The sequence below is a fragment of the Ambystoma mexicanum genome, chromosome 14 (genome assembly GCF_040938575.1).
Source record: "Ambystoma mexicanum isolate Mex_15411 chromosome 14, UKY_AmexF1_1, whole genome shotgun sequence".
Taxonomy (NCBI): Eukaryota; Metazoa; Chordata; class Amphibia; order Caudata; family Ambystomatidae; genus Ambystoma; species Ambystoma mexicanum.
In genome coordinates this window covers 163503256-163524298 of record NC_090940.1, presented here as the reverse complement: position 1 = coordinate 163524298, position 21043 = coordinate 163503256, and the positions used below count along the sequence as shown (strand labels likewise).

The window sequence follows — 21043 nt, the reverse complement described above, 5'->3', positions numbered from 1 at the left end:
GGACAACTAAGCAACAGTGAGTGAAATACCCTCATCCAGTCCACTTACACGCCACTCTGGAAATAATATAACAACTGAACAAGTGACTCTGTATACAGGCAGACACCAATCAAATCCGAAAGAGTCTAGACCATACAGGCAAGAGGCCAACAAGACAGTTGACCCATTTATGGCCAAACCACAACAAATACAAACTAACAGATACAATTACTGGGTTTACCTGTGGAAACATCAGCAGTCCCATACTCCAGATAGATGAAGGAACCCTGTGGCATCACTTCACCCAAAGTCGGTACTAACTACCAACTACATTTCCATCCTCCCAAACACCACAGCCGTCCACATTACAACTGAAACCCTCCATGCCAAACAGCTTCGACCATAACCTCAAAGTACCTGGCTTATGTGCATGAACACAACTATATCATTACATATATTCACAATTGAAACAAAACAAACCAATGTGGTGTACGCCTATGCTGGGTCTCACTGGGCACCATGCATCCCAAAACATCTAAAAGCTTACCCGAACACAGAGCTTAGTTTCTTATGATCTGCACGCATCAACACTGCAGCTAGAGAACCTTACTCTTAGCAAATTTTCACCCCAAATTAACCAGTGCAGGTCCCGAAGCACCAAGCGGTACTGAAAATGGTAACAGTAACACTATTTAGGACCAGATATAAAACATTACATAAGAGATTCAATACAAAAGTTGTGACAGTAGAAATATAACTAAAAAAGTGAGCAGGGAGGATCAGCTAGATTGAAATAAGACTAAATACAAATGTTACGTTAAAATATTTTGTTTTATTTACTTGCTTTTCAAGCAGGAAAAAGTATTCAATAATTATGACAAAATAATTAAGATCCAAAATACAACAATGTGTTAACTGCCTAGCAATATTTGTATTCACCTCCTTGAAAGGTTTTGGGGAATTCGGGCAAGTATTAGATATTTGCTTTAAATGGAGGATAGAAATCCAGGTTGAGCTCATTAACCCATTCACTTAATAAAGTTAACTTGATTTGTGGATCTGCAAATAATTTTCAGATGTCTTTCAAGCTGTACAAACAAATTAGCAATGGATGTTTTGCTTGTTTGGAGAGCATCAATAAATGAATCATCTAACCATTTCACTACAAATATTTAGATTAAACAACTTGGCACCTCAGGGTTTGCCACATGTTTTTATAAATCTATTCAGGGAATTAATAGGTGCTTTCTGAATGATGAGAATACAAAACAAATTACAGAAGGTATCTGTAAAAAACGCTCAGTTGTAAACAAATGCTAATCACCAAATGCAGCCACTCCACATCGAAATGGGAACATTTCATGTAAACAAGGATAACATTTAAAATTCCACGCCAGTGTCTGTCTCCGTTTCTGTTTATCCATTGGGCATTTCTCGGACACTACAGACCTTACAGTTTGCGTGGTGCTCCAAATGTCACGCGAGTACATAACCTTTTGGTTTACACACAAGGCAGTCTGCAATACATGTATACCTTTGTGTTCTCTAACCACTTGTCCAATTTTAGGGTCCTGTATTGTTTGAGCTGTAGAATGTCTGTGCACTCAAAGTTCTCCATCTTCTTTCATCTGGAAGGTGGTTCATCTGGTCAGAGATGCTCACAACTGACCCACTGCTTTAGACAGAGATTCCAGAAGCTGGAAGTATGTGTACTTGATGTCAAACTCCATATCATACCAATAATTCACTAAGGAGAGAAAAAGACACACATAGGTTTACTATAAACCCAGCCCCATATAAATCTTCGATTCTTTCTCTCCCATCTCACAACAGGAGTTCCACTTGCTCGTAGCAGATAGGCGCTTTTCCGACTCCCCTAGTACCCTTGCCCACTCACACACACTCCTCAAAAACATCCTAGCCTCTACCTGTGCAGGTAGTATTGCACGCTCAATCCTCAACCACTCACTCACTTAGGATCTTTCCCGGAAGCCCTAAAAACCTCCTACATCAAACCCATCCTCAAAAAACCGACACTCAACCCACACCTTCCCCAGAAATACCAGCCAATCTCCAACACACGTTTCATCACCAAAGTCATGGACCGCGCAGCATACAAGCAGCTTGGCCTCTTCACCGAAGCCAACAATCTCCTAGACCCTGCACAATCGGTCTTCAGGCCACTCAGGGGAACAGAATCCTCCCTAGTGTCCGTCTGGGACGACCTAAAAAGAACAGCCAATGCAGAAGGCTGCGCTGTACTCATCCTACTGGACCTCTCTGCATCTTCAATACCATCGATCACACTATCCTAATAGACAGGCTACAAACACTAGGAATCAGAAACACAGCCCTCTCATGGACCTTCTCTTTCGTCTCAAATCGCTCACAAATCATGCACCTCCACTAGTTCACATCCACCTCTTGACCAGTAACAACAGGTTTCCCACAAGGAGCATCCCTATCTCCCCTAATCTTCAACTTCTACCTAAAACCCCTGCCCACAATCATTCGCTCATACAATGTTACTTGCTACAACTATGCAGACAACACCCAGATCATCCTTAAAATCCCAAAACATCAAGGTCCGGCAATCCAGACCGGTCGTCATGCCTTTCAGATATTGACCACTTGATGACAACCAACCACCTCATCCTCAACCCTGGGAAAACTGAAATCCTAGTTTGCGGGATAACAGCCCTCCTTCCCCAACCGATTCTGTGGCCTCAATCCCTAGGACAAGCACTGGCAACTTCAAACGTGGTAAAAACCTTGGATGCACGTTGGACACCAACTTATCCCTCACCCATCGCACCAACTCCGTATCTAAAACCTGTTTCTTCCATCTACAATTCTCAGGCATATTTTCCCCTACCTCACCTAACCCGACTGTTTTTCGGCCATCAACCTATCCCGCCTAGACTACGCAAACTGCCTCTACCTAGGCGCTCCAGCGTTTCAACTAAGGAAACGCCAAAGAGTCCAAAACACGGCAGCACGCCTGCTCATTAACCTACCCCCCAGAGACCACATCAGCCCTACACTAAAAGTCCTCCATTGGCTCCCGATTGGTCGACACACTACCTTTACAGCTGTGTGCATCACCCACCGCGCCATCCACAACACTGGCCCGGAATTCCTTCAAGACAAAATCCGGCCCTACTAGCCCTCAAGGAATCTCAGATCTTGCATAGCATATCGCCAAGTGGTCCCACCTCAAACTCCTCCAGGCTGGGCGGGTCCTCGTTCTCCGTCCAAGCACCAACTATCAGGAACCCCCTACCCCTACACATTCGCAACACTGAAAACCACCTGAAATTCAGAAAGGCCCTAAAAACCTGGCTCCCAACTTCCTCCTGAACACCTCCCCATCTCTAAACTACACATTCCTATACACCATTCAAAGCTCTGATGCCGCCAGCATTCGCAGCGGCTCACCTTGACAAACTGTCGCCCCATGCACAACAACACTCCTACACGATAAATACTACATGGAAGCCAGCAGCAATCGCTGATGCAGGCCACAATAAACCTTAATGCTCCTCCAACTACAACACGAACAATGGCCGCATTCGCACTGGCTCACCCTGACCAACTATCGTCCCATGAACAACACATTCCAACCTGACAAATACACCAGGGAAGGCAGCAGTTTTCGCTGTGGCACACTGCAATAAACCTCACTCGCCGCTCAGACTCTCGCAGCAGAGAGACCACGAATAATGAGACCATGTCGTCCACACTGGACAAAGGACGCTGCAGCCGAACCACATCGAAGCATGCAGTACGTATACCTTACATCACGTCTGTGGACACAGGCCACAAGCACAGCCAAACAACCATGCACCATAGAATTCAGCGACGGCTATGCCCTTCCGGTCTAAGAGCGCACATAGCTGTCCACACTGAAACACCTGATGTAACTCAACACCCCTGCTTCTAGCATACATCGACTACCAACGAAAAGAAATTTGGTATAGTTGGCCACACATTGACTCTTCAACAATAGCACTGTATCGCAAACCACCAACAGCGCCCACCCACGTGCCTGACCTTTTGGGCTGCTTAGTCAAGCCTAGCCAGCCACCTAAGTTCTAGACCGGCAAAAATGGACACAAGCATCTCCTAATATAAAACTCTTAGAACCTCCAGCACATTGACTACGGTCATCGAGGATGTTCCAACCACAAAGCGCATTGAGGCCATACAAATGGGGAAAGGGCGCTATATAAATAACCAAATACAATACAATACAATACAATTACTGTGCCCTACAATTTAAAGAGTTTTCCTATAAAAAATGCCTTCGCTTCAGAATATTGGTTGTAGGAGTCATGGGTGGAAGTAATACAAAATTGGCATTTGTGCAGGCATGCTTGTGGCCGAAAGTGAAATGTGTGCTGCCGCTCATCCCCCCTACCTGCTATGCAGCCTTGAGACTGTTGGACGTGGTGGAACCAGAGGGAGGGGAGGTAGAGCATCTCGCCGGCCTTGAGTGTGCAGCGCAACGGCTTCACCTGAGCGTAAGATGGGTACTGCTTCAAGTCTGGATTTAAAGGATCAAGTGGAATCCAGGGCACCTGCAAGGAGAAAGCGGCACAAGGTGTAACTGCATGCTTCGCCCTTACCAACCTTGCTTCTCTCTCTTATCCACTTTCCTCGATCCGATCCCAACTTCTGACCAACAAGGTGCATATTCCAGTAAAAAAATTTACTTGAAAATAATGTATGCTGTTATTTTATTTTCCATTTCACAGTAAAAGTGTGATACAGATTTCAATAGGATTACCGCAATGACAAAAATATTGTTGTCAATATTCAAGCTTTTTCATTGACTTTGTTTTGTGTACATTCTTTTTTTGGATGATGGGAGTTGGGGTGAGATGGTGAATTCAGTTTCCCTTTTCATTCCTGCATGCTCTTAACCTCCTAATTCAGCAGTATAAATGTTCATTTGCGTTTTTACCACCAAAATACAGTATTTTCTTCCAGCAGCAACACTGACTTACAAAAATAATGACAATTCGTTTGACATTTTTCTAGTCTATATTGTTCCTTCACTATTTTCACTGAATATGATAAAGATGCAAGCAAAATGTCTCAATTTGAGGGCTAAGGAAGTACTGGATAGCCCAGCAGGAGGGATTCGTTTGCACGAGGTGCCATAACCCACGGGGAGACAAAGGACTCGCATTGCCTCATGAGTTGTGGTCGCTTAAATTGTTCGCAAGGTGGAAAAATTGCAGAATTCCAGACAGAATTCGCCCACCTCGCCAATTTCGGCCACCCAGAGTCCGTTTCCTGAATTACATTTTGTTTTTCCCCCAATGTTCGTTTTTTTGAGCAGCCTCAAAATACTTCGGGGTAGAAAAGTATGACATTACAGAGAGGAAAAAACAATATTTCAAAGAAATATGAAATTCACCCAAAACAAATGGAGCAAAAAAAATCCCACCCACTGGTGAAATGGAATTGGAGAGGAATATCACCAACTTCAAAACACTTGTGTATAGGTGCATTATAAATGACATATCATATCATAACTTTGTTTCGCAAGAACCAATTACGCCCATCCCTACTCATTAGTGGCGGTGAGAGGAGTTAGGGGAACGAAGATGCTGTAGATCTGTCAGAGGTCAGTGACAGCATGAGAATGTTATGTGAGTAGATAACTTTTTGGTTTACACACAGGGCAGTCTGCGATACATGTATACCTTTGTGTTCTCTGGAAACAATGGCACGAAGATTACCTGGGTGGTGCTAGCAGTGATGTTTGCTACCCACCTACAGAGATATGAACAGGCCATTTGCATTAGTCACAACAGTGGTCCTCATTATGAGTCTGCCGGTCTGGAATCCGGTGATTCCGTGAAGACGGTGACACCTTTTCTGTGACCGCAAGGTTGTGGAATGAACAGCCGATTACGGCTTGTGGGTCGCTCGCAACACACCAAGGCGGAAACGGTGTCACCGTCGTCACGTAAACACCCACGCACACGGACATACTGTCATGATCTCTGCTTCCAAAAGGTCAGGGTTTTCCCAACGCCCTTGGAAGCAGATCCATAACCCAGGTTCCGAGTGCCAACCAGTCCCAATTGGGACCTTTTGGACCCAGTCCTGGCGCCAGTGGCACCAGGCTCATAAATATGCCCAGTCCCAGCGCTGGAAGCGCCGGGCTCATAATGCTTGGGTGGACTTACCTGCAGCAGACCATGCTGCTTACTTGCCTGCCAGTTGAGTCTCTGATCCTCTTCTGTTTGGAACTACTTTTCCTGTTGGGTGGGGCAGGAGCCACTCCCTAGATTCAGAACACTGGAACTCTTCTGGAAAGCAGGAACTCTTTTCTTACCTAGGCGTGGCTGTGGAAGGAGACCCCTAAGCACTACAGGAGGCTATTTAAACCACACCCGATGGATGAATCTTGCTTTGCGTTATTCTGCATCCTCAGCAGCAGAACGCTCATCGTGTCTTCTGCATCTGATCCTGGGCCTAAGGAAAAAGGCTTACCATTCTGAATCCAGTCTTCAGCAACACCTATAAAGACAAGAAAGAACAGGTTAGCATTACGGTCTTCAGTGACAGCTCTTCACTTACCTGGTCCATCGGCTGTCACCAACGCCTCGCGCTGCATTCCGGCATCTGAAAGACAAAGGCTTACCTACTCTTCGTGCGCTCCGGAAGTCTTCACACTGCATTCCGGCATCTGAAAGACAAAAGCTTACCAACTCTTCGCACGCTCCGGAGGCCTTCGGCGCTGCATCCCGCATCTGAAAGACAAAACAAGGTGCGTTTAAAGACATTGGGGAACTTTAATACTCACATGCCATTACTCCTTTCCACATCTAACCCAGTGGGTATTCCGGCACCCTGCAGCCGCCCCGAACTTGTACCTGCAAAATAAAAAGACAGTTAGAGCGCATCGTGAAGCAGGCAACAAGCGCTTACTTACGTGCTTCCAGGCGCTTCTATTCATCACACGGGCTCCATCTTCAACTCACTTCAGCCCGCCATCCGCCATCGCCGGAACCCTGCAAAACAAGAGACATCATTACTAAAGACTTTAAAGACATTAGAATTACTCGAAACTTACCGTTCGTGCAGTAAACGACGGACAGCAGTCCTCTGAAGTCAAGAGGCCTGCTCCCCTTATCCAGTGAAGAAACTGGTTACAGCACCCTGCCTCGAGGCAGATGGAGAGCACGGCGTTCACTTACCTAAGGTGAGAGCGTTAACCTTTGGGGTTCTACAGGAGAAGAGAAAGGGAAGAAGAGAGAGACATTCAATAACCCAGTTCATTAATCCCACATTTTCTATCTGCAGACATCTTACCCTTCGAGCCAGACATACAGTGCACAGAGGTCCAGCCCAAAGAGCCAGCCGTGTGTTACACATCACCTTTGAAGATACGGTATACGCCCAGTCAAGACCGGCGCCTCTACGGGAATCAGGTGAGCGTTACAGAACGCAAAGCCTACCACAAAACTCCCGTCCAGGCGCTATGGAAACCTCGGATACCGACCAGCTAGCCCGGTTACTTGGGGAACTAAGGGCAGAAGTGCATGCAGCCCATCAGGAAACGAACGCTCTAAGAAGGGAACTGATTATTTCCAAGGAGCGAACAGATGATCTCGCTAGACAATTGCTACAGTCACAAGCCGGACAGACCCCGTTACCCGCATTTGGGGGAAATCTTCCTTCTACATCCTCTATGAATCCAGTGCAGATCAACCTACCTGGGAATGTACCTCTGGCTCCGCCCGAACGATTTTCTGGTGACCCAAAGAGGTTTGCAGTATTTATCAATCAGTGCCGGTTGCATTTCTTATGCCGGCCAGCAGCCTTTCCAACTGATCAAGCTAAAGTAGCTTTCGTGCTTTCGTACCTTAGTGGCAATGCGGCAGACTGGTCGATCCCTCTAGTAAATCAAGATGATCCGGTCCTCCATGATTTTCAAGCTTTTCAGCTCAGTATGGAAAAACTGTTCGCAAGACATTCACAGGGGCAGGCCTTGGACAATGAGCTTCTTTCGTTGCGACAAGGTAATCAAGACCTTTTGGCTTATATTGCGTCTTTCAACAGACTGATAGTGGAAACTCACTGGCCTGAGGACAAAAGGATTACGCTGTTTTATAGAGGTCTACGCGGAGAGCTCAAAGATGCGTTAGCCCAAGTAGTGAATCCCCCACAAGATTGTTCGGACTATATAGACTTAGTCGTTCAAATAGATCACAGACTGCAGAACAGGAAGGCCGATCGTTCCAAGTTTGATGCTAGAGTATTTTCCAAACCGCCAACTCCTTCCAAAGGAGTAGACTCCGGGGAACCCATGCAAATAGGGGGTCTGAAAGGTCCTCTAACACAAAAGGAGCGGGAAAGGAGAAAACAGTTGCAATTATGCCTCTATTGCGGAAACTCAGGGCACTTTCTTCGAGACTGTCCGGTGAAACCTGCCAAGAAGGCAGTAGGAGCTGCAGTTACCAAAGTTACAAACTCTGAGCAGGGAAACAACCTCGCCCGACAAGAATAGAGGTCCTCTTGCCGAGCGTGAAAACCAGTTCCGTGACCTCGGATTTCGTGATACCTATGGTTCTCATTAGCCCTGATAATCCGGATCGATTACATGCAATTGAAGCTTACGTCGACAGCGGTGCCATCGGCAATTATGTGGATCATGAAATGGTTTTGAGGATGAATCTAACTCTTTGTCCCAAGGCTGTAAAGGACGTCATTACTACGGTGGATGGTACGGAGATAGCCTCCGGGCCAGTAACGCATACCACTCAAGAAGTGACGCTAGTAAGTCAAGATGGACACCATGAGAAGATCGTGTTCGATGTGATCAAGGCCCCTCAGTTTCAGATTATTCTAGGAATACCTTGGTTAGAGAAACACAATCCTCTGATCGATTGGCGAGCAAGAACGGTCCAGTTTCCAGAATGTGTCTCTACTTGTCACCCTCCACCTGGTGTTGCACTGGCAGCAATTTCTTCAGAGACTCCCCAGTTACCTCCCGAATACCTAGAATACCAAGATGTTTTCCGGAAGGATCAGGCTAACTCTCTACCTCCTCATAGATCTTATGACTGCCAGATCGACCTGATACCTGGATCTACTCCTCCTTGTAGTAGAATTTATGCCCTCACCGAGCCTGAGAACCTTCACCTTCGACAATACCTGGATCAATACCTGGCAAATGGGTTTATTCGTCCTTCCAAGTCCCCTGCTTCTTCAGCTTTGTTCTTCGTTCCAAAAAAGGAAGGAGACCTTAGAACTTGTATAGATTATCGCTCCCTGAACCAGATCACCGTTAAGAATAGATATCCGTTACCTTTGATCCCTGAACTCCTGGACCAAGTCAGAAAAGCATGCATATATACAAAGCTGGATCTTAGAGGAGCTTACCACTTGGTACGAGTAAAAGAGGGCGATGAATGGAAGACGGCCTTCCGCACCAAGTATGGGCTATTTGAATATCAGGTCATGCCCTTCGGACTTTGTAATGCCCCGGCCGCCTTTCAATATTTTATGAACGATGTCCTCAGAGAGCTCATAGATGTGTGTGTTGTTGTTTACATTGACGACATCCTCGTTTATTCTTCATCGGAATCTGAACATCGGAAACACGTGAAAATGGTCCTCGAAAGATTGCGTCAACACAAACTTTTCGCTAAGTTGGAAAAATGTGTTTTCAACGTGACTGAAGTTGAATTCTTGGGATTCATATTATCACCTGGCGGAGTGCGTATGGATTCAAAGAAGGTCGATGCAGTTCTCAAATGGCCATCACCATCCTCCGTAAAAGGTGTGCAAAGCATGTTAGGCTTCGCTAACTTTTACCGCAGGTTTATCCCCGAATTCTCTCGAATAGTCCAGCCCATCACTGCCTTGTTAAAGAAAAACAAACGTTTTGAATGGTCTACCGAGGCGGAACAAGCTTTCCAGGATTTGAAGACTACATTTATCTCTGCACCAATCTTAAAACACCCTCGCCCCGAACTCCCCTACATCGTGGAAACTGATGCTTCAAGCCTTGCCATGGGGGCAGTTCTATCACAAAAGGACCCGGTAACCAATCAGTTGCATCCCGTGGCATTTTGGTCCCGCAAATTCTCGCCTCCTGAAATCAATTACACGATTACTGACAAGGAACTTCTGGCTATCAAGTCTGCCTTTAAGGCTTGGCGGCATTATCTGCTGGGGGCCCGACACACCGTTACTGTGATTACGGATCACCGAAACCTGCAATATTTGAAAACCGCAAAAGCCCAATCCTCTAGACAACTCCGTTGGGAATTATTCTTTGCCGAGTTTGACTTCATAATTACCTATCGACCTGGTACAAAAAACGGTAAAGCTGATGCCCTTTCTCGGATGGGAGTGGAAGAACACTTGATCAACCCTAAACCTGTACCAATCATTCCCGAACAAAGAATTCTGGGTGTAATCGCCACAGAATCCATAGAGGAAGTTAAGGATAAAGCCAGGCAACTTGTAACTCCAGCAGACATACAGAATTGGCATCTGCAGGGAAAGGACTTTGCAGTAAAGGACAACTTATTGTATTTCCAAGAACGATTATACCTACCCAGCACAGATTTACAGAAAAAAGTAATCTCTTGTTATCACGATTCTTTAATGGAAGGACATCCCGGTATGGCCAAGACCTCAGAAAAGATCAAGCGCTACTTCTGGTGGCCGTCTTGGAAAAAAGATATCAGAGACTTTATAATGTCCTGTGGAGTATGCGCTCAAAACAAGAGTCAAAAGGAAAGACCAGCAGGCCTCTTACGCCCTATTGACATCCCACCTCGCCCTTGGCATACGCTTTCTATGGACTTCATCACCGATCTACCTCCATGCTCCGGATACAATACGATTCTAGTAATCGTGGACTTATTCTCCAAGATGGCGCATTTCATTCCGCTCAAAGGCTTGCCAACAGCAGCAACTCTGGCCCGAGAATTTCTCGAAAACATCGTCCGACTGCACGGTTTTCCTTCGGTTCTAATTTCGGATCGAGGTAGTCAATTTATTTCTCATTTTTGGCGAAGTTGCTGTCAGTCGGCTCAAATTGATGTGAGACTATCGACCAGTCACCACCCTCAGACCGACGGACAAACCGAGAGGACCAATCAAACTCTGGAACAATATTTACGCTGCATGCTGCAACAAACTGAAAAAACTTGGAAAGACATCCTTTGGATAGCCGAATATGCCTACAATAACTCTGTCCATTCGGGAACTGGGAAAACCCCGTTTTTTCTTTTGTACGGCAGTCACCCTCGAACCTCGGAGTTGGATCCCCTCCAAGATCTTGAAACACCAGCAGTAGACTACCTGCATTCTACAATCAACCAAGCCTTTAAGGAAGCTGTTTCTCACCTTCAAAGGGCTAAAGAACAATACAAGAAAGGAGCAGATCAACATCGGAAGGAAGCCCCTCAATATCAAGTAGGGGATCAAGTCTGGTTATCCACCAAATATCTACCTCTAAAAGGGCCACGCACATTCAACCCAAGATACCTTGGTCCCTATTCCATCACTACCATAGTAAACCCAGTAGCGGTCAAGTTGGACTTGCCCCCGCACATGAAGATACATCCGGTCTTCCACGTCTCTCTATTAAAACCCGTGCAACCTCAAACTCGACTAACCAAATCTCCAAAACCTATCCTAGTTGATGGAGAACTTGAGTTTGAAGTCAAAAGCATTCTGGACTCCAAGATCTCCAAATCTAAACTATTCTACCTAATTGACTGGAAAGGCTACGGCCCCCAAGAGAGATCCTGGGAACCTGCTGAATATGTCCACGCTCCTCGCCTAATCAAAAGATTTCACTGAACATTTCCTGACAAGCCAAAACCCCCGGAGAAGCCCGGTTTGGGAGGGGCCTTGAGGGGGGGTACTGTCATGATCTCTGCTTCCAAAAGGTCAGGGTTTTCCCAACGCCCTTGGAAGCAGATCCATAACCCAGGTTCCGAGTGCCAACCAGTCCCAATTGGGACCTTTTGGACCCAGTCCTGGCGCCAGTGGCACCAGGCTCATAAATATGCCCAGTCCCAGCGCTGGAAGCGCCGGGCTCATAATGCTTGGGTGGACTTACCTGCAGCAGACCATGCTGCTTACTTGCCTGCCAGTTGAGTCTCTGATCCTCTTCTGTTTGGAACTACTTTTCCTGTTGGGTGGGGCAGGAGCCACTCCCTAGATTCAGAACACTGGAACTCTTCTGGAAAGCAGGAACTCTTTTCTTACCTAGGCGTGGCTGTGGAAGGAGACACCTAAGCACTACAGGAGGCTATTTAAACCACACCCGATGGATGAATCTTGCTTTGCGTTATTCTGCATCCTCAGCAGCAGAACGCTCATCGTGTCTTCTGCATCTGATCCTGGGCCTAAGGAAAAAGGCTTACCATTCTGAATCCAGTCTTCAGCAACACCTATAAAGACAAGAAAGAACAGGTTAGCATTACGGTCTTCAGTGACAGCTCTTCACTTACCTGGTCCATCGGCTGTCACCAACGCCTCACGCTGCATTCCGGCATCTGAAAGACAAAGGCTTACCTACTCTTCGTGCGCTCCGGAAGTCTTCACACTGCATTCCGGCATCTGAAAGACAAAAGCTTACCAACTCTTCGCACGCTCCGGAGGCCTTCGGCGCTGCATCCCGCATCTGAAAGACAAAACAAGGTGCGTTTAAAGACATTGGGGAACTTTAATACTCACATGCCATTACTCCTTTCCACATCTAACCCAGTGGGTATTCCGGCACCCTGCAGCCGCCCCGAACTTGTACCTGCAAAATAAAAAGACAGTTAGAGCGCATCGTGAAGCAGGCAACAAGCGCTTACTTACGTGCTTCCAGGCGCTTCTATTCATCACATGGGCTCCATCTTCAACTCACTTCAGCCCGCCATCCGCCATCGCCGGAACCCTGCAAAACAAGAGACATCATTACTAAAGACTTTAAAGACATTAGAATTACTCGAAACTTACCGTTCGTGCAGTAAACGACGGACAGCAGTCCTCTGAAGTCAAGAGGCCTGCTCCCCTTATCCAGTGAAGAAACTGGTTACAGCACCCTGCCTCGAGGCAGATGGAGAGCACGGCGTTCACTTACCTAAGGTGAGAGCGTTAACCTTTGGGGTTCTACAGGAGAAGAGAAAGGGAAGAAGAGAGAGACATTCAATAACCCAGTTCATTAATCCCACATTTTCTATCTGCAGACATCTTACCCTTCGAGCCAGACATACAGTGCACAGAGGTCCAGCCCAAAGAGCCAGCCGTGTGTTACACATCACCTTTGAAGATACGGTATACGCCCAGTCAAGACCGGCGCCTCTACGGGAATCAGGTGAGCGTTACACATACCGCCACAAAAAGCGGTGAAAAACCTGTGTCCGTCCCCGCCGTCACGGACACGGAATCACTGGAAGCGGAAATACCATGACCACGAAAAAAAACGGAAACAGAGAGGTGGTCATTATATAAAACACAATCCACTGCCATCCTCAGACACCACAGGTGTCAGAACACCTCCCTGAGACTGAGAATAGAACTACCACCATGGTATCCATTATCCCAGCATGTAGACAGCAAAAGCAGCACTTCAGTGAGGCCGAGCTCACAGTACTGGTCGAACACATTGTGGAGCATGCCGAAATGCTCTTCAGCGCAGACCAGCGGCGCACTACCCATCAACGTCGCAAGGAGGTGTGGGCCGAAGCAGCACGCAAGTGCACAGCGGTTGGGGTGACGACACGCACTGTGAAGGACTGCCATAAGAGGTGGGATGACCTCAGGCTCCGGGTGCGCAACCTCATTGCTGCACATCGCCAGCACAGCACTGGCACCGGTGGAGGCCCTGCATCCCCTCTGAAGTTGCAGTCGTGGGAGGAGCGCTGCAGCAGTGTCCTGCACCTTGAGGGCATCCACGGCATCGGAGACGCAGAGGCAGGAGTGAGCCCACCTGCAGATGCCGGTAAGTGCACAAAATACAAAGCCATAAGTGTGAATGAACCCCAGGAGTGACCCAATGGACCCACTGACCATACCCCCCCCACCCAGGGCAGTAGTGACCCAATGGACCCACTGAACATGCCCCCCCCAGCCAGGGCAGGAGTGACCCAATGGACCCACTGACCATGCCCCCACCCCAGCCAGGGCAGGAGTGACCCAATGGGCCCACTGACAACCCAGATGACAAGTAACACATCCCCAATGCATATTCCCAGGACATGCACACACTGCGTGCCTGAGTGGAAGCAGAGACACACACACCTGAGTGCATCAATAGTCATAAGTGTGTACATGCAAGTGGTCATGCATCGTTCAGTTTGATGCATGTGATGGACACATCAAGTAACATCCCACAAATAACAGCATGCACTCTGTATCCCCACAGCCATGTCAAGTGACAGCGACGACGGGCAACAGACGATGCAGCGGCCACCTGCACGCACCCAACGCAGCACTCCTGCCCAGGAGGACGATGCTAGCTGCTCTGGCACACAAGCACCAGCTGCATCGGGCACAGAAGCACCAGCTGCATCAGGCACAGAAACACCAGCTGCATCGTGCCCACAAGCACCAGTGGATGCCACCATCCCCATGCAATCACCCACCATGGCCCCGGATGCCATCCTGCAGTCCATCTGCACTGCTGAGCAGGATGCATCGAGTGATGACAGTGCCCCGGCTATGCAGGCGAAGTTGTACAACAGGGTGAGGGGGACAACACGGATGAGCTGTCATCCATCCATGGCCTACAGTTCAGCCCCCAAACACTGCAGAGCCCCATGCGCTCCCCAACGCCCTCCATGGCTGAGCTCAGTACTCGCATGCAGCGCATTGAGGAACAACACGCCACCCTGACGCAGCTCGTGGAAAGGCAGCTGGAGGAGGCCAGGCTGCAGCGTGAAGAGGCCAGGCTGCAGCGTGAAGAGGCCAGGCAGCAGCAGGAGGCGGCGAGGCTGCAGCGTCAGAGCAATGCGGCATCGGTGTGTCGGCTCTCCAGGGCCATTGGACGTTTTGCCACCACCATCGTCACCCTGGCACACCATGTCAGGGAAGGCAACGGTGTGCAATCCAGCATAGCGGAGTCAATGTTGGTTGCCCAGCAGGCGATTCAAGGACGTGTGCCCACAGTCACCCCAGCAGTCACCTCAGCCAGCACAACCCCCATCAAGCTCTGCCACTGCCAGCCCACGGAGGCGCTCTAGTCGCCTGACTGGACCCGCCGGCAAGGACACTCCTGGGCATAAATGCCCCCGCAAATAGTGCCAAGTGGGGATGGCGGTAGACATGACATTCGGGGACACGATGGGTGTATGGGGGTGGGTACGTTTGGGTGGTGGCGGAGGTCCATTAGGCGGTTAGCAGTTTGGGGCCTGGTTGGGGGTGGGTACGTTTGGGTGGTGGGGGAGGTCCATTAGGGGGTTAGTAGTTTGGGGCCTGGTTGGGGGTGGGTACATTTGGGCGGTGGGGGAGGTCCATTAGGCGGTTAGTAGTTTGGGGCCTGGTTGGGGGTGGGTACGTTTGGGTGGTGGGTGGTCACGCGTATACAGCTTCCCTACCCAATGCACCTTCTTTCCTGTTTTCTTTACAATATATCACCTTTGAATTTTTTTTAATGAGAGGACATCCATCATTTCATTTGCAGTCAATCCATTTATTCACTGGCATCGTCATATCCATGCAATGCTGTCAATGTGCCGTCTCTCAAAAGTAAATGCGAATTAGTGTATCCCGTGATCGTTGGCCACCATCTTGTGCCCCCCCGGGAGGGTGTGGAGCCATCCCCATCCCCATCACCATCTTCAACACCATCATCATCCTATGTGTCTGGGGGCAGCAGAATGTTCCTGCGCAGGCACAGATTGTGCAGCATGGCACACAGAAGCACAATTTTACCCGTCTTCACTGGGTTGTAGAGCAGTGATCCGCCAGATCTGCTCAAGCAGCGGAACCTGGCCTTCAGTAGGCTAAATGTCCTCTCAATCATGCCACGTGTGCGGACGTGTACCCTGTTGTACGCCTCCTCATGCCTGTTCCTTGGCCTCCATACAGGTGTCATCAGCCATGGCGTGAGTGCATATCCAGCATCACCTACATGGGATGTAAATGTGGGGGACATGTCAGCGTTTGTGGTATCATGTCTTGATCAGATGCAGTGCAATCTTGTGTCATCATTCATTCATCCATATGTGCCAAGCAGTGGTCGGACCGGTGGGTGATTACCATTCCTGGGTCATTGTTGTCGACGTTGGCATTTGGACATTGCCCAACGACTTCCTGTGCATATGTAGTTGCCCTCGCGGACAATAGTGGTTGGTAAGTATGGCATTGTGCAGTGATGTGCACACATGGAGGAGTCAATCAATAGACTGTGATGATGTGGTTGATGCAGTATGTCTCATGTGCAGGCATCATGTGCATTGGGAGGCAGTGGTGCATAGTGTGGGTGGCTGTATTGAGTGGCTCAAGTTGTATGGCCTTGAGGTAGTATTGGTTGTGTCTCTCATTTGGCAGGGTGTGTACGGGCGCACTGTGGCAACCTGTCATGTGTAGCTTTGTGATGTGTGTGTTGTGCTGACTGTCCATTACATGGGCCGGGGGGTGATGCATGTGCAGTTGTAGCAGCCCACTCACACAGTTCATTTCCCTAGACACATACACCCCTTCCACAGGGCCTGGGCATTGGCAGTTGTACTCACCCAATAGCCATGTGCTTTGTCTAGCGTAGCATTCCATGTACCATGGCCATGTCGAATTCCGCAGGACCATTGAGTCATGTCTTGCCCCTGGGAAACGTGCGCAGCAATGTGTTATCACTTGTCCGGCGTCACATACCATCTGTACATTCAGTGAGTGGTACAGTTTCCTATTGCGGTACACCCTCTCCACTGTCAGCTCTATGTGGGTGCAGTCTACTGCACCTATGCAATTTGGCATGGCCGCAATGGTATGGAAGGCCAACTTGGTGGCAATGACCTGGGCAAGGGTACGGGGTAGGGCGATGTGTTCCGACACATGGCGCAGCAGGGCGTACCAATCCCAATATTTTTGAAAAACAGGGTTGTGAGAGCCCATGCAGCTCACCAACTGTGTGCTGATAAGTTCCGGTGCCAAGAAAATGCAGTACCGACACCACCTTCGGGGGGTGGGGGGATTGCAGTCAAAATGCCAATGTGGCTGCCTGCTGTCGTCGTCCTCAATCATGGTGGTGATGTACATGATTGTTGGACGGTCCAGCCGGTATAATGTGTGGGCCTGTCCTGGGGTCAGGTTCCAGGGTAAGGCCCTGATGCGGGGTATTGCAGGCTGCCTGCAGGGTCGTGCCAGCTGCACAATTGGGTTTGGCATGGGTGCAGGGTTTGCTAACTGCCGCTTGCGCCTCCTCCGCACCATTACTGCCATGCCACCATGTGCAGTACTGCCTGTAGGTTCAATAGCCCTAGTCCCAATGCTGCTACAGCTGCTGCCTGCATAGTTGTGTTTGGAGTTGGCCTGGTGTGGGTGTGGGCCTTTTGTAGGCTCCCAGTGGCCTGCTGGGTCCAGCTGGGCCCATTTGGTGCACCTGTGGCCTGATTCAGCTCACCAGGCACTGTTTAACGTCATGTTCACAGTGGCAGCGTTACCGGCACCGTGTCCACGGGTTTTCCGCCATTTTTGTGGCACTGTTTCCATGTCTGTGATACTTGCAATGCGCACAGTGGTACGTATTGCCGGTAACTGGAGGGTTTCCCTGCCGATGCAGTTTACGGGTGCCTTAACTCCGCCGTGGTGGTGGTATTTCTGGGATCGTAGGTTGGAATTTGCCGATCACGGAAACAGTGCCGGTATGGTTAAACCAGCAACGTTAAGTCCGGACCGGCGGACTCGTAATGAGGGCCAGTATCACAGATGCAAGTACTGGAGTACCCCTACTGTGGCAGTAATGCTACTTGCACTGTTCTCCACCGAGTGCAAATGAGTGACTGGCTGTGCGGGTTCCGGTATCAAGAGGCCGGGAGCGATCCAGGCCCTACATGCAAGTCCATGAAGCAGGCAGGTCTTTGGCATTATGTGGGTTCCTGGTAGGAAACAGTCTGTCCATTGGTACAATGAACGTGGAGCAATAGTGGTAATGTAGTGGTAAAGTGCTTCCAAAAAATGCAATTTATACCGAAATGCACAGCCGCCCTGACCGACTGGCTTGTAGAATGCACAGCCATTTTGTGAAACTCTGGCTAATCTACATAGTGCAGGGATCGAGAGAAAGTTATCACCCTGGTGGTGAAATTCAATCCAGTTCTTGGGCTGCTCCTGTGACCCTGCCCAGCAACCTGTATTGCTCACCTTTTGGAAAGACGTATGTTGTAATTGTTCTCTACATCACTCTTGTGAATCCTCGGGCAGTCCATTGCATCTGCCAATCACTGCACTCTGAACATGCTCTATCGCAATAATCATTTTGCTTTCACCTTTTACCACCTTACTCTACTCACATAATCAACCCTCACACACTTAACAAGCTGCCTACAAACATACCAAACCAATAGAGTAATACGACTGCTCATTTCTCTAGTCCTATTAGACACCCCACACCCTAAAGGCAAATCCGGTCTCGCAGTTTTGAATTCTAAATGATTGACCTTGGGCCTTCCCCTTTGAGCTTTTGGTTAGTAGGGCCATTACAAATATTGAAGGGCGACATTTATGAAGTCGAGCATCAACAACCTATCTTTAGAAAGTTGAGCATGTCTGATTTTCCACAGTCTAATGACTGTGGAAAATCAGACATGAAACAACCACAACTGCGCTGATTGATGATGAAAATCTGTGTAATTTTATTGTGATGAAAAACAGCCGACACGTGTTTCAACCATGGGTCTTCCTCTAGGCTGAGCTTGATCAGATAACTTTAACGGGGTTTGATTTAGAGATAGGAATGGGGGACTGATACTTCCCACGTTATGCCAACATTACGATTATCAATGTCATATTTCATGCCAGTTGGCCTAATATTACTACGTAGTACTACGTTGGCTGTTTTTCATCATATTAAAATAACACAGATTTTCATAGCAATCAGCGCAGTTGTGGTTATGTGTTTCATGTCTAGTTACGCTTAAAGACACGGGTGGCTTAGTGCCTTATTACATAACCAACTGCAGCAGATTGGGTTACTAATAATCAGTGGCATTAATTTGTTATTGACAAGCGCTGGTGTTCAAGCAGCACGCCGCAAACATATTGAATGTACATTAGTGTCGAGATCTATTGAGCTATCACGCTCTTCAATGATACACGGACACGGAGCCTTTGTCTAACACAGCCGTTTATTCACACGATATCTCCGGAGTGCTTGCCTCCCGTCATATCCCGTCCCTCCCCTTCCTGTTGCCCCGTGTTCCCTCACACGTGACAGGGGAGGAATGTGACGACATCACACCCCCCCGATACTAAACATTAAGTTCACTATCAGGGCATCTCCTCAATGAGGCGCGGTGGTCGACGTCGGGATCTCTGGGGTCTCCAGTTATTTCTCTCACGCGACTCCAGAGGTGTCCAGCGGAGCTCATCAGCGTCGGAATCATCCTGGTCTCCTTCATAGGGTGCATCTCGCATCTGAGTGTCCATTGGTACGCACGGTTCGACTAGTGGTATGATTCCAGGCATCTTCTTGAAATGAGAGCTGTTTCTTGTTATTGTGTGGGCTGCTCCTTCAGCTGTGATGAGAGAGCCTTTCCTCTGTGTGATGGTGAGGGGCTCTGCATTGAACGACGCCATGTTTTTGCGGTGTTGTGGCTGTCGCACTACGACGATGTCCCCTGGCTCTAGGTTATTCTCCTCGGCTCTCCTTCTCCGGTCTGCCATGGTTTTCATATTCATTTTCTGGGCCGCGTCATGTAGTCTCATTTCAGTATCTCCTTTGTACCGTTCTTCCTCGAGTTCTATGTGCGGTAGCCTAGTTCGCACATTCCTGCCAAACATGACTTCTGATGGTGACTTGCCAGTGGTACTGTGTGGGGTATTTCGATAGTCTCTCATTAGTTTGCATAATAATTTTTCCAGTGGCTCTCCTGTCAAGCGAGCTATTTGCGTGGTTCGTTTGATACTTCCCATGAACCGTTCAACTGTGCCGTTCGCTTGAGGCCACAACGGTGTTACCTTCCTGTGGTGGAAACCCATGTACTCGGCAAAGGTTTTGAAGTCTTGGCCTGTGAATGGTGGTCCATTGTCCGATTTTACTACCTTTGGGATCCCGTATGTGGCAAACATCCTGTCCAATGCGGGGATGGTGTGATGTGCTGCTGTTGATGACACAACTTGCGCATCAGGGAATCTCGAGTATTCATCGATGACTACTAAGACATATTCACCCCCTTCCAGAGGACCAAAATGATCTACGGCAATTTCTTCCCAGGTTCCATTGGGTAAGTCAGTCATTCTGAGGGGTTCTGGTCTGGTTTGAGGGTTAAGAACTACGCACGTGGGACATGTTTTCAGTAGTTCTTCCACTTGAGTGTCTAGCTGAGGAAACCATACCCTTTGTCTTAACATCCTTTTTGTGGACATTATTCCCCGGTGTCCTTCATGTGCAAGATCAAGGACTCTTTTCCTTAATGAGCGAGGAATAACTAATTTTGTCCCTTTCAGTAGGAGTCCCTCTGTTTCTGCAAGTTCTTCCTTCACCGTGAGTAGACAGGTGATGTCTTGCTTGGTTTCTTCTTCTGCACCTTCTTTGAGTTGTTTTGCTTGTTTCCAATGTCCTGTTTCAAGACATCTCAAAATGACCTGTATTGCTGGGTCTAGGTTGGTTTCTCTGGCTATGTGTTCCATGTCCAGTCCTTGTGGTGTGCATTCTTGGACCACATACTTAATGTATTGGTCTGCAATGGATGGATCGGAGTGGCAGTCTTGATTGGGATGACGTGAAAGAAAGTCTGCAGGATTCTGTTCCTTCCCGGGTCGATGAATAATGTTGAATTGATAGTCCTGTAGCCTTAAGGCCCATCGAGCTATTCTGGGAGGCATCTTGGCTTGAGCATTTCCATAAATGAATAGTAGTGCCTGGTGG

The 21043-nt window shown here is 48.3% G+C and overlaps 1 protein-coding gene across 2 annotated transcripts in view; it reads right to left on the bottom strand.

Moving 5' to 3' along the window:
* Positions 1-791: 791 nt before the first annotated feature.
* The window catches only part of JMJD7 (jumonji domain containing 7), a 312686-nt gene continuing 292434 nt past the window's right edge, over positions 792-21043 (bottom strand). For both annotated transcript variants that reach the window (XM_069638806.1, XM_069638805.1), the window contains exons 7-8: positions 4400-4559; positions 792-1726 (exon numbers count right to left, since the gene is read on the bottom strand). In XM_069638806.1, coding sequence (XP_069494907.1) covers positions 1638-1726; positions 4400-4559 — 249 coding nt within the window. In that variant the 3' untranslated portion in view covers positions 792-1637. The remainder of the gene's footprint in view (positions 1727-4399; positions 4560-21043) is intronic.